The following is a 14537-nucleotide window of genomic DNA, read 5'->3' on the forward strand; positions in this document are numbered from 1 at the left end:
AGGGCTGGCGGGATTCGGATCGGGCACGGATTGGCAATGATGTTTGCCTCCTGCCATTCCCAGGTAACCAAGCTGGACCAATGTTTTATCCGGAAGGAGCCGTTTGGAGTGGCCCTGATCATCGCAGCCTGGAGTCAGCCCATTCAGCTGCTGCTGACCCCCTTGGTTGGAGCCATCGCTGCAGGTCAGTAGACAATAGATAACAGACAATAGGTGCAGGAGTAGGCCATTCTGCCCTTCGAGCCTGCACCGCCATTCAATACGATCATGGCTGATCATTCCTAATCAGTATCCTGTTCCTGCCTTATCTCCATACCCCTTGATTCCACTATCGTTGAGAGCTCTATCCAACTCTTTCTTAAATGAATCCAGAGACTGGGCCTCCACTGCCCTCTGGGGCAGAGCATTCCACACAGCCACCACTCTCTGGGTGAAGAGGTTTCTCCTCATCTCTGTCCTAAATGGTCTACCCCGTATTTTTAAGCTGTGTCCTCTGGTTCGGCACTCACCCATCAGCGGAAACATGTTTCCTGTCTCCAGAGTGTCCAATCCTTTCATAATCTTATATGTTTCAATCAGATCCCCTCTCAGTCTTCTAAACTCAAGGGTATACAAGCCCAGTCGTTCCAGTCTTTCAGTGTAAGGTAATCCCGCCATTCGAGGAATCGACCTCGTGAACCTACGCTGCACTCCCTCAATAGCCAGAATGTCTTTCCTCAAATTTGGAGACCAGAACTGCACACAATACTCCAGGTGTGGTCTCACCAGGGCCCTGCACAGCTGCAGAAGAACCTCTTTGCTTCTATACTCAATCCCTCTTGTTATGAAGGCCAGCATGCTATTAGCCTTCTTCACTACCTGCTGTACCTACATGCTTACCTTCATTGACTGGTGTACAAGAACACCCAGATCTCTCTGTACTGCCCCTTTACCTAAATTGATTCCATTTAGGTAGTAACAGTAGGGACGGTGAGGCACAGGAAGATCCCAGAATCCAACTCCCCACCCCAACCAACCTGAGCTGGTGGCAGCGCTGGGGCTCCACCCTTAATCTCAGATGTGCACAGCAAGATCCCAGGTTCTGGCTCTTTCCTCCCCCTCCCCCACCCCGAGCCGCACATGGGCACAACAGGATCCCAGGCTGAGGGAACCCAAGGCTGCTCAGGGCCGGACGGGAGTGTGGGAATGGCAGGATCAGAGCTGATCACACAGGCATGGAAGGGGCCGAAGGGCCACCTGCTTGCCCTTATTTTGGGTTTGGGGGGTAAAAGACGGCCTGGGTTCCTTCCCCGCTGATGGTGACGGAGTTGGCGGTGGTGGGGGAGGTGAGGTTTCGGGATGGTCTGCTCCCCTCTAGAAACAGGAAGGGTTGCTGGTGTCTGTGACCGTGGGGAAGGCTCTGCTCAGTAAACACTGAGAGTCTCGGTTTAACCCTCCTGCCCCCCCCCTCACTCTGTCTGTTCCTGTCGATCCCACAGGGAACTGCGTTGTCCTCAAGCCTTCGGAAGTGAGTGTCAATACAGCGGCTCTCCTGAGCAAACTCATCCCCCAGTACCTGGACAAGGTGAGTCATAGAGTCAGAGAGGTCTACAGCATAGAAACAGACCCTTCGGTCCAACCCGTCCATGCCGACCAGATATCCCAGCCCAACCTAGTCCCACCTGCCAGCACCCAGCCCATATCCCTCCAAACCCTTCCTATTCATATACCCATCCAAATGCCTCTTAAATGTGCACACATCCACAGTTCATTACCTTCTCCAGCCTGTTCCACAGGAACAGGAGGCCATTCAGCCCCCTTCTCCAGCCTGTTCCACAGGAACAGGAGGCCATTCAGCCCCCCTTCTCCAGCCTGTCCCATAGGAACAGGAGGCCATTCAGCCCCCTTCTCCAGCCCGTCCCACAGGAACAGGAGACCATTCAGCCCCCCTTCTCCAGCCTGTCCCACAGGAACAGGAGACCATTCAGCCCCCTTCTCCAGCCTGTCCCACAGGAACAGGAGGCCATTCAGCCCCTTCTCCAGCCTGTCCCACAGGAACAGGAGGCCATTCAGCCCCTTCTCCAGCCTGTCCCACAGGAAAAGGAGGCCATTCAGCCCCTACTCCAGCCCGTCCTACAGAAACAGGCCATTCACCCCCTACTAAAGCCTGTCCCACAAGAACAGGAGGCCATTCAGCCCCCCTCCTCGAGCCTATGCCACAGGAATGGGAGGCCATTCAGCCCCTTCTCCAGCCTGTCCCACAGGAACAGTCCATTCAGCCCCTTCTCCAGCCTGTCCCACAGGAATGGGAGGCCATTCAGCCCCTTCTCCAGCCTGTCCCACAGGAACAGTCCATTCAGCCCCTTCTCCAGCCTGTCCCACAGGAACAAGAGGACTTTCAGCCCCCTTCTCCATTCTATCCCACAGGAACAAGAGGCCATTCAGCCCCTTTCTTCATCCTGTCCCACAGGAACAGTCCATTCAGCCCCTTCTCCAGCCTGTCCCACAGGAACGGGAGGCCATTCAGCCGTTTCTCTAGCCTGTCCCACAGGAACAGTCCATTCAGCCCCCTTCTCCAGCCTGTCCCACAGGAACAGGAGGCCATTCAGCCCCCCTTCTCCAGCCTGTCCCACAGGAACAGGAGGCCATTCAGCCCCTTCTCCAGCCTGTCCCAAAGGAACAGGAGGCCATTCACCCCCCTTATTCGGCCTGTCCCACAGGAACGAGCCATTTATCCCTATTTTCCAGTCTGTCCCACAGGAACAGGCCATTCAGCCCCCTTCTCCAGCCTGTCCCACAGGAACAAGAGGACTTCCAGCCCCCTTCTCCATTCTATCCCACATGAACAAGAGGCCATTCAGCCCCTTTCTTCATCCTGTCCCACAGGAACTACAGGCCATTCAGCCCCTTTCTCCATCCTGTCCCACAGGAACAAAAGGCCATTCAGCCCCCTTTCTCCATCCTGTCCCACAGGAACTACAGGCCATTCAGCCCCTTTCTCTTAGCCTGTCCCACAGGAACAGGAGGCCATTCAGCCCCTCCATCTGAAGTTTGTGGGTTAGTCAGGCTGAGGCTGATTATATATTTCTGACCAATTTTGCTGCATGTGTTCTGCAACGTTTAATCCCCTTCCGCACAAAATGCTCAGTGTCAGTTTTGAAGTTTCCTATGGGCCCCTAGTTGGGTCAGACTGATGTCAGCAGAGAGTTTGGAACTGCTCTACCTGGCTCTCACTGAGCCCAGTGCTGACTCCCCCGAACGTTAATGATCTATTGCCCTGTTCTGCCCCCTCCGTCCTCCTCCCCCCATCAACTCAGCTGGGATTATGTCAAGCTCTCTGTATAGATGCATCATCACCGTCAGCATCTCTCATCGACTCTTCCTGCCTGTGCAAATTCCAACAAGGAACATTCGCAACAGGCAAATGTTAGCCAATGACCGACTCCAATTAGACAGAATCTAATCGCTGACCCTTGACAATTCTCAATGCTCTTACCATCATGGAATCCCCCACTATCAACGTCCTTGGGGGTTACCATTGACCACCTGGAGGTCCTGGGCCTCCTTCACCGCCACTCCCTCACCACCAGACGCCTGGAGGAAGAATGCCTCATCTTCCGCCTCGGAACACTTCAACCCCAGGGCATCAATGTGGACTTCAACAGTTTCCTCATTTCCCCTTACCCCACATCACCCTAGTTCCAAACTTCCAGCTCAGCACTGTCCCCATGACTTGTCCGAACTTGTCCGACCTGCCTATCTTCTTTTCCACCTATCCACTCCACCCTCTCCTCCCTGACCTATCACCTTCATCCCCTCCCCCACTCACCCATTGTACTCGATGCTACTCTCTCCCCACCCCCACCCTCCTCTAGCTTATCTCTCCACCCTTCAGGCTCACTGCCTTTATTCCTGATGAAGGGCTTTTGCCCGAAACGTCAATTTCGCTGCTCCTCGGATGCTGCCTGACCTGCTGTGCTCTTCCAGCACCACTAATCCAGCAACTCAACTGGACTCCCCACAGTGGCTGCAAGAGTGGGTCAGAGACTGGGGAGAGTAACTCACCTCCTGACCCTCCAAAATCTACGCCCTTTCTGCAAGCCCCAAATCAGGAGGGCATTGGAACGTTCCCCACTTGCCTGGATGGGTGCAGCTCCAACAACGCTCAAGAAGATTGACACATTCCAGGACAAAGCAACCTCCTTGATTGGCACCACATCCACAAGCATTCAATCCCTGCACCACCAACACTCGGGAGCAGCAGTGTGTACTATCTACCAGGTCACACCGCAGTAATTCACCAAAGATCCTCAGACAACATCTTCCAAACTCAAGACCATTTCCGTTGCAAAGGCCAAGGGCAGCAGGTACATGGGAACCCCCCACCCCCTGCAACTTCCCCTCCAAGCCGCTCGTCATCCTGACTCGGAAATGTATCATCGTTCCTTCACTATGACTGGGTCAGAATCTCGGCGCTCCATCCCACAAGGCATTGTGGGTTCGGCCTGCAGCACATGGCATGCAGCGGTTCAAGAAGGCAGGGTCACCCTCACCTTCTCAAGGGGGCAACTCGGCACAGGCAATAAAGGACAGAAAACCAATCACGCCCAGGTCTGAGAATGAATAACGAAAAGCTGAGGGAAAGGCCAACCTTCCATTATCCTGTTTAATTCTGTTTGAAGTTGGGAATAATCTTTAATGAATTCCTAATCCTTGTCCAGAAAACGTTGACCCAATATTAGTGCTGTTTGATGGGAACAGCTTTCCTCTTTACCTAACCCTGTGCTGTCCCTGTCCTGGGAGGGGATGATAGCGACAGTGTAGAGGGAGCTTTACTTTGTATCTATTCTTGTGCTGTTCCTGTCATTGGAGTGTTTGATGGGGGACAGTGTAGAGGGAGCTTTACTCTCTATCTCTCCCTGTGCTGTCCCTGTCCTGGGAGTGTTTGATAGAGACAGTGTAGAGGGAGATTTACTCTGTATCTAACCCCGTGCTGTCCCTGTCATTGGAATGTTTGATGGAGACAGTGTAGAGGGAGCTTTACTCTGTATCTAACCCCATGCTGTCCCTGTCCTGGGAGTGTTTGATGGGGACAGTGTAGAGGGAGCTTTACTCTGTATCTATCCCTGTGCTGTCCCTGTCCTGGGAGTGTTTGATGGGGGACAGTGTAGAGGGAGCTTTCCTCTGTATCTAACCCCGTGTCCCTGTCCTGGGAGTGTTTGATGGGGACAGTGTCGAGGGAGCTTTCCTCTGTATCTAACCCCGTGTCCCTGTCCTGGGAGTGTTTGATGCAGACAGTGTCGAGGGAGCTTTACTCTGTATCTAACCCTGTGCTTTCCCTGTCCTGGGAGTGTTTGATGGGACTGATATAGAAGAAGCTTTACACTGTAACTAATCCTGTGCTGTCCCTGTCCTGGGAGTGTTTGGTGGGGACAGTGTGGAGGGAGCTTTATTCTGTAAATCACCCTGTGCTGTCCCTGTGCTGAGTGTGGTTGATGGGGACAGTGTGGGGGAAGTTTACTCTGTATCTAACCCCGTGTTGTTCCTGTCATTGGAGTGTTTGATGGGGGACAGTGTAGAGGGAGCTTTACTTTGTATCTATCCTTGTGCTGTTCCTGTCCTGGGAGTGTTTGATGGGGGACAGTGTAGAGGGAGCTTTACTCTCTATCTCTCCCTGTGCTGTCCCTGTCATTGGAGTGTTTGATGGAGACAGTGTAGAGGGAGCTTTACTCTGTATCTAACCCCGTGCTGTCCCTGTCATTGGAGTGTTTGATGGAGACAGTGTAGAGGACGCTTTACTCTGTGTCTAACCCCATGCTGTCCCTGTCCTGGGAGTGTTTGATGGGGACAGTATAGAGGGAGCTTTACTCTGTATCTATCCCTGTGCTGTCTCTGTCCGGGGAGTGTTTGATGGGGGACAGTGTAGAGGGAGCTTTACTCTGTATCTAACCCCGTGCTGTCCCTGTCCTGGGAGTGTTTGATGGGGACAGTATAGAGGGAGCTTTACTCTGTATCTATCCCTGTGCTGTCCCTGTCCTGGGAGTGTTTGATGGGACTGATGTAGAGGTAGCTTTACACTGTAACTAACCCTGTGCTGTCCCTGTCCTGGGAGTGTTTGATGGAGGCAGTGTAGAGGAAGCTTCACTCTGTATCTAACCCTGTGCTTTCCCTGTCCTGGGAGTGTTTGATGGGGGGACAGTGTAGAGGGAGCTTTACTTTGTATCTATCCTTGTGCTGTCCCTGTCCTGAGAGTGTTTGATGGGGGACAGTGTAGAGGAAGCTTTACTTGGTATCTAACCCTATGCTGTCCCTGTCCTGGGAGTGTTTGATGGGGGGACAGTGCAGATGGATCTTTACTTCAGATTAAAAGTGTTGCGCTGACCCTGGGAGTGTTATAGGCAGTATCGAGGGATCCTCACTCACACACCATGCCCTGAACTCTATTTCTGCCTCTTCAGGATTGTTTCGCTGTGTTCACTGGAGGACCAGCCGAGACGAGGAAACTCCTGCAGTATAAGTTTGATTATATCTTTTATACAGGTGAGAGGGGGCATCAAACTGGGACACATGGGGTGGGGGGGGGGGGGGGGGGGGGGGGAGGTGGTGGGGGGCAGTCAGAATACAGTGCCGGGACAGCAGAACGCTAAGGCCAGGCAGCCTCAAGGGACACAGGAGCTGGCCAGACATTAAACTGAAGACACAAAATCAGCGTGCAGATTGTTGTATTTTGGAGACGGTGATTGAGTGAGAATTTGAATATTGCATACAACTCTGGTCTCCCTCCTATCTGAAGGACGTTGTGAAACTTGAAAGGGTTCAGAAAAGATTTACAAGGATGTTGCCGGTTTTGGAGGGTTTGAGCTACAGGGAGAGGCTGAACAGGCTGGGGCTGTTTTATCTGGAGCGTCGGAGGATGAGGGGTGACCTTATAGAGGTTTGAAAAGTCATGAAGGACATGGAGAGGATAAATAGACAAGTTTCATTTCCCAGGATGGGGGAGTCCAGAAATAGAGGGAATAGATTTAGGGTGAGAGGGGAAAGGTATAAATGAGAACTAAGGGGCAACTTTTTCACCCAGAGGGAGGTACATGTATGGAATGAGCTGCCAGAGGAAGTGGTGGAGGCTGGTACGATTGCAACATTTAAGAGGCATCTGGATGGGTATATGAATAGGAAGGGTTTGGAGGGACATGGGCCAAGTGCTGGCAAATGGGACAGGGCTGAGTTATGCTATCTGGTGGGCATGGATGGGGTGGACTGAAGGGTCTGTTTCTATGTTGTGAATTGCTATGAGTCTGTGACTCTATGAATTGTGAATCTATCTGTGACTCTGTGACTATATGACTATATAAATTTATAACTCTGCAACACTGTGGCACTGTAACTATATAATTCTATAACTCTGTGTCTCTGTGACTCTGTGACTCTGTGTCTCTGTGTCTCCATGCCTCTGTGAAACTGAATCTCTGTGACTCTATGACTCTGTGACTCTGTGATGTTGTGACTCTGTGTCGCTGTGACTCTATGTCTCTGTGTCCCTGTGAATCTGTGACTCTGTGTCTCTATGACTCTATGACTCTATGAAACTATGTCTCTGTGACTCTGTGACTATGCGACTCTGTGACTCTCTTACTCGGTGTCTCTGTGAATCTGTGACTCTGCGTCTCTGTGACTGTGACTCTGTGACTCTATGACTCTGTGAGTCTATGAAACTATGTCTCTGTGACTCTGTGACTATGCGACTCTGTGACTCTGTGTCTCTGTGACTTTGTGACTCTGACTCTGTGACTCTGTGTCACTGTGACTCTGGGACTCTGGGACTCTGGGACTCTGTGACGCTGAGTCTCTGTGTCTCTGTGGGACTCTGTGTCTCTGTGACTCTGTGACTCTGTGACTCTGAGATTCTGACACTGTGACTGTGTGACTCTGTGTCACTGTGACTCTGTGTCTCAGTGTCTCAGTGACTCTGCAAGTCTGTGACTCTGTGACTCTGTCTCTGTGACTCTGTGACTTTGTGACTCTGTTTCTGTTACTCTGTGCCTGTGTGTCTCTGTGACTGCGAGTCTGTGACTCTGTGACACTGTGACTCTGTGACTCTGTGAGTGTGTCTCTGTGACTCTGTGTATCTGTGATTCTGACTCTGTGACCCTGTGTCTCTATGATTCTGTGACTCTGTGTTTCTGTGACTCTGTGTCTTGGTGACTATGTCCCTGTGTCTCAGTGACTCTGGGTCTCCGTGTCTCTGTGTCTCTGTGACTCTGTGTTTTTGTGACTATGTCCCTGTGTCTCAGTGACTCTGGGTCTCTGTGGCTATGTGTCTCTGTGACTCTGACTCTGTGACTGTGTGTCTCTGAGACTCTGTGAGTCTGTGTCTCTGTGTCTTTGTGACACTCTGTCTCTGTGACTCTGGTACTCTGAGATGCTGAGTCTCTGCGTCTCTGTGACTCGGTGTCTCTGTGACTCTGTGACTCTGTGACTCTGAGACTCTGTCACTGTGACTCTGTGACTCTGTGTCTCTGTGACTCTGTGACTCTGAGACTCTGACACTGTGACTCTGTGAATCTATGTCACTGTGACTCAGTGACTCTGTGACGCTGTGACTCTGTGACTCTGTGACCCTGTTTCTCCGTGACTCTGTGTCTCTGTGACTCTGACGCTGTGACTCAGTGACTCTGTGACTCTGTGACCCTGTTTCTCTGTGACTCTGTGTCTCTGTGACTCTGTGACGCTGTGACTCAGTGACTCTGTGACTCTGTGGTTCTGTGACACTGTGACTCTATGTCTCAGTGACTCTGTGGTTCTGTGTCTCTGTGACTCTGTGTCTCTGCGAGTCTGTGACTCTGTGACACTGTGTCTCTGAGTCATTGTGACTCTGACTCGGTGACTCAGTGATTCTGAGTCTCTGTGATGCTGTGATGCTGTGACTCTGTGTCTCTGTGACTCTGACTCGGTGTCTCTGTGATGCTGAGTCTCTGTGACTCTGTGTATCTGTGGCTCTGTGACTCTGTGATCCTGTGCCTCTGTGACTCTGCCACTATGTGACTCTGTGACTCTCTGTCTCTGTGACTCTGCGTTTCTGTGTCTCTGTGACCCTGTGATGCTGCGACTCTGTGACTGTGTCTCTGTGAATCAGTGTCTCTGTGACTCTGTGACTCTGTGACTCTGTGACACTGTGACTCTGTGACTCTGTGACTCTGTGACACTGTGGCTCTGGGTCTTTGTGAATCTACATCTCTGTGACTCTGTGATTCTGTGTCTCTGTGACTGTGTGATACTGTGTCCCTCTGTCTCTGTGTCTCTGTGAGTCTGTGTCTCGGTGTTTCTGTGAATCAGTGTCTCTGTGATTCTGTGACTCTGTGACACAGTGATTCTGTGTGTCTGTGACTCTGTGTCCCTCTGTCTCTGTGTCTCTGTGATTCTCTGACTCTATGACTCTGTGACTCTCTGTCTCTGCGACTCTGTGTCTCTGTGAATCTGTGAAACTGTGACACTGTGTCTCTGTGACTCTGTGTCTCTGTGACACTGAATCTGTGTCTCTGTGACTGTGTGATTCTGTGTCCCTCTGTCTCTGTGTCTCTGTGTCTCTGTGACACTGTGAAACTGAGACACTGTGTCTCTGTGACTCTGTGACTCGGTGACTCTGTGACTCTGTGTCTCTGTGACTCTGTGACTTTGTGTCTCTGTGACTCTGTGTGTCTGTGGCTCTGTGACTCTGTGACCCTGTCTCTCTGTGACTCTGTGACTCTGTTGCCTGTGACTCTGTGTGTCTGTGATTCTGTGTGTCTGTGACTCTATGACTCTGTGACTCTGTGATTCTCTGACTCTGTGACTCTGTGTCTCTGTGACTCTGTGACACTGTGACTCAGTGACTCTGTGTCTCTGTGTTTCTGTGACTCTGTGACTGTATATCTCTGTGACTCTGTGTCTTTGTGGTTCTGTGTCTCTGTGACTCTGTGTCTCTGCGAGTCTGTGACTCTGTGACACTGTGTCTCTGAGTCACTGTGACTCTGACTCGGTGACTCAGTGATTCTGAGTCTCTGTGATGCTGTGACTCTGTGTCTCTGTGTCTCTGTGACTCTGACTCGGTGTCTCTGTGATGCTGAGTCTCTGTGACTCTGTGTATCTGTGGCTCTGTGACTCTGTGACCCTGTGCCTCTGTGACTCTGCCACTATGTGACTCTGTGACTCTCTGTCTCTGTGACTCTGCGTTTCTGTGTCTCTGTGACCCTGTGATGCTGCGACTCTGTGACTCTGTGATTCTCTGACTCTGTGACTCTGTGTCTCCGTGACTCTGTGACTCTTGGGACTCTGTGGTTCTGTGTCTCTGTGGTTCTGTGTCTCTGTGACTCTGTGTCTCTGTGACTCTGTGACACTGTGGCTCTGGGTCTTTGTGACTCTATGTCTCTGTGACTCTGTGATTCTGTGTCTCTGTGACTGTGTGATACTCTGTCCCTCTGTCTCTGTGTCTCTGTGAGTCTGTGTCTCGGTGTTTCTGTGAATCAGTGTCTCTGTGATTCTGTGACTCTGCGACACTGTGATTCTGTGTGTCTGTGACTCTGTGTCCCTCTGTCTCTATGTCTCTGTGATTCTCTGACTCTATGACTCTGTGACTCTCTGTCTCTGCGACTCTGTGTCTCTGTAAATCTGTGAAACTGTGACACTGTGTCTCTGTGACTCTGTGTCTCTGTGACACTGAATCTGTGTCTCTGTGACTCTGTGATTCTGTGTCCCTCTGTCTCTGTGTCTCTGTGACTCTTTGAAACTGAGACGCTGTGTCTCTGTGACTCTGTGACTCTGTGTATCTATGACTCTGTGACTGTGCATCTCTGTGACTCTGTGACTCAATGACTCTATGATTGCGTGAGTCTGTGACTGTGCGTCTCTGTGACTCTCTGTCTCTGTGATTCTCTGACTATGTGACTCTGTGAATCCATGACTCTGTGTCTCTGTGATTCTCAGACTTTGCGTCTCTGTGACTCTGTGTCTTTGTGACTATGTCCCTGTGTCTCAGTGACTCTGTGTTTCCAGGACTCTGGCTCGGTGACTCTGTGTCTCTGCGACTCTGTGAATCAATGACCGTATGATTCCGTGACTCTGTGAATGTGCGTCTCTGTGACTCTCTGACTCTGTGACTCTATGAATCGTGACTCTTTGATTCTCTGACTCGGTGACTCTGTGTCTCCTTGACTCTGTGTCTCTGTGATTCTCTGACTCTGCGTCTCTGCGACTCTGTGACTCAGTGACTCTGTGACGCTGTGTCTCTGTGACTCTTTGACTCTGACATTATGTCTCTGTGACTCTGTGACTCTGTGTATCTGTGACTCTGTGTCTCTGTGACTCTGTGATTCTGTGTCCCTCTGTCTCTGTTACTCTGTGTTTGTGTATGTCTGTGACTCTGTGTCTCTTTGTCTCAGTGACTCTGCAAGTCTGTGTCTTGGTGACTCTGACTCTATGTCTCTGTGTCTCTGTGACACTGTGTCTCTGTGACTCTGTGATTCTTTGTCTCTGTGATACTCTTACTCTTTGTCTCTGTGTCTCTGTGACACTGAGCCCATGTGACTCTGTGGCTCTGTCACTCTGTGACTCTGTGACTCTGTGTCTCTGTGCTTCTGTGTGTCTGTGACTCTATGACTCTGTGACTCTGTGATTCTCTGACTCTGTGACTCTGTGTCTCTGTGACTCTGTGATGCTGTGACTCAGTGACTCTGTGACTCTGTGTTTCTGTGACTCTGTGACTCTGTGTCTCTGCGAGTCTGTGACTCTGTGACACTGTGTCTCTGAGTCACTGTGACTCTGACTCGGTGACTCAGTGATTCTGAGTCTCTGTGATGCTGTGACTCTGTGTCTCTGTTTCTCTGTGACTCTGACTCGGTGTCTCTATGATGCTGAGTCTCTGTGACTCTGTGTATCTGTGGCTCTGTGACTCTGTGACCCTGTGCCTCTGTGACTCTGCCACTATGTGACTCTGTGACTCTCTGTCTCTGTGACTCTGCGTTTCTGTGTTTCTGTGACCCTGTGATGCTGCGACTCTGTGACTCTGTGATTCTCTGACTCTGTGACTCTGTGTCTCCGTGACTCTGTGACTCTTGGGACTCTGTGGTTCTGTGTCTCTGTGACTCTGTGTCTCTGTGACTCTGTGTCTCTGTGAATCAGTGTCTCTGTGACTCTGTGACTCTGTGTCTCCGTGACTCTGTGACTCTGTGACTCTGTGACTCTGTGACTCTGTGACACTGTGACTCTGTGACTCTGTGACACTGTGGCTCTGGGTCTTTGTGACTCTATGTCTCTGTGACTCTGTGATTCTGTGTCTCTGTGACTGTGTGATACTCTGTCCCTCTGTCTCTGTGTCTCTGTGAGTCTGTGTCTCGGTGTTTCTGTGAATCAGTGTCTCTGTGATTCTGTGACTCTGCGACACTGTGATTCTGTGTGTCTGTGACTCTGTGTCCCTCTGTCTCTATGTCTCTGTGATTCTCTGACTCTATGACTCTGTGACTCTCTGTCTCTGCGACTCTGTGTCTCTGTAAATCTGTGAAACTGTGACACTGTGTCTCTGTGACTCTGTGTCTCTGTGACACTGAATCTGTGTCTCTGTGACTCTGTGATTCTGTGTCCCTCTGTCTCTGTGTCTCTGTGACTCTTTGAAACTGAGACGCTGTGTCTCTGTGACTCTGTGACTCTGTGTATCTATGACTCTGTGACTGTGCATCTCTGTGACTCTGTGACTCAATGACTCTATGATTGCGTGAGTCTGTGACTGTGCGTCTCTGTGACTCTCTGTCTCTGTGATTCTCTGACTATGTGACTCTGTGAATCCATGACTCTGTGTCTCTGTGATTCTCAGACTTTGCGTCTCTGTGACTCTGTGTCTTTGTGACTATGTCCCTGTGTCTCAGTGACTCTGTGTTTCCAGGACTCTGGCTCGGTGACTCTGTGTCTCTGCGACTCTGTGAATCAATGACCGTATGATTCCGTGACTCTGTGAATGTGCGTCTCTGTGACTCTCTGACTCTGTGACTCTATGAATCGTGACTCTTTGATTCTCTGACTCGGTGACTCTGTGTCTCCTTGACTCTGTGTCTCTGTGATTCTCTGACTCTGCGTCTCTGCGACTCTGTGACTCAGTGACTCTGTGACGCTGTGTCTCTGTGACTCTTTGACTCTGACATTATGTCTCTGTGACTCTGTGACTCTGTGTATCTGTGACTCTGTGTCTCTGTGACTCTGTGATTCTGTGTCCCTCTGTCTCTGTTACTCTGTGTTTGTGTATGTCTGTGACTCTGTGTCTCTTTGTCTCAGTGACTCTGCAAGTCTGTGTCTTGGTGACTCTGACTCTATGTCTCTGTGTCTCTGTGACACTGTGTCTCTGTGACTCTGTGATTCTTTGTCTCTGTGATACTCTTACTCTTTGTCTCTGTGTCTCTGTGACACTGAGCCCATGTGACTCTGTGGCTCTGTCACTCTGTGACTCTGTGACTCTGTGTCTCTGTGACTCTGTGATGCTGTGACTCAGTGACTCTGTGACTCTGTGTTTCTGTGACTCTGTGACTCTGTGTCTCTGCGAGTCTGTGACTCTGTGACACTGTGTCTCTGAGTCACTGTGACTCTGACTCGGTGACTCAGTGATTCTGAGTCTCTGTGATGCTGTGACTCTGTGTCTCTGTTTCTCTGTGACTCTGACTCGGTGTCTCTATGATGCTGAGTCTCTGTGACTCTGTGTATCTGTGGCTCTGTGACTCTGTGACCCTGTGCCTCTGTGACTCTGCCACTATGTGACTCTGTGACTCTCTGTCTCTGTGACTCTGCGTTTCTGTGTTTCTGTGACCCTGTGATGCTGCGACTCTGTGACTCTGTGATTCTCTGACTCTGTGACTCTGTGTCTCCGTGACTCTGTGACTCTTGGGACTCTGTGGTTCTGTGTCTCTGTGACTCTGTGTCTCTGTGACTCTGTGTCTCTGTGAATCAGTGTCTCTGTGACTCTGTGACTCTGTGTCTCCGTGACTCTGTGACTCTGTGACTCTGTGACTCTGTGACTCTGTGACACTGTGACTCTGTGACTCTGTGACACTGTGGCTCTGGGTCTTTGTGACTCTATGTCTCTGTGACTCTGTGATTCTGTGTCTCTGTGACTGTGTGATACTGTGTCCCTCTGTCTCTGTGTCTCTGTGAGTCTGTGTCTCGGTGTTTCTGTGAATCAGTGTCTCTGTGATTCTGTGACTCTGCGACACTGTGATTCTGTGTGTCTGTGACTCTGTGTCCCTCTGTCTCTGTGTCTCTGTGATTCTCTGACTCTATGACTCTGTGACTCTCTGTCTCTGCGACTCTGTGTCTCTGTGAATCTGTGAAACTGTGACACTGTGTCTCTGTGACTCTGTGTCTCTGTGACACTGAATCTGTGTCTTTGTGACTGTGTGATTTTGTGTCCCTCTGTCTCTGTGTCTCTGTGTCTCTGTGACACTGTGAAACTGAGACACTGTGTCTCTGTGACTCTGTGACTCGGTGACTCTGTGACTCTGTGTCTCTGTGACTCTGTGACTTTGTGTCTCTGTGACTCTGTGTGT

The 14537-nt window shown here is 50.7% G+C and overlaps 1 protein-coding gene across 2 annotated transcripts in view; it reads left to right on the plus strand.

Moving 5' to 3' along the window:
- LOC140475969 (aldehyde dehydrogenase family 3 member B1-like) overlaps positions 1 to 14537 on the plus strand; it is a 118403-nt gene that overhangs the window by 5174 nt on the left and 98692 nt on the right. For both annotated transcript variants that reach the window (XM_072567879.1, XM_072567880.1), the window contains 3 exons: positions 64 to 184; positions 1479 to 1564; positions 6438 to 6519. In XM_072567879.1, the coding sequence (XP_072423980.1) occupies positions 64 to 184; positions 1479 to 1564; positions 6438 to 6519 (289 nt within the window). The remainder of the gene's footprint in view (positions 1 to 63; positions 185 to 1478; positions 1565 to 6437; positions 6520 to 14537) is intronic.

This window comes from Chiloscyllium punctatum, chromosome 4 (assembly GCF_047496795.1).
Source record: "Chiloscyllium punctatum isolate Juve2018m chromosome 4, sChiPun1.3, whole genome shotgun sequence".
Classification (NCBI taxonomy): domain Eukaryota; kingdom Metazoa; phylum Chordata; class Chondrichthyes; order Orectolobiformes; family Hemiscylliidae; genus Chiloscyllium; species Chiloscyllium punctatum.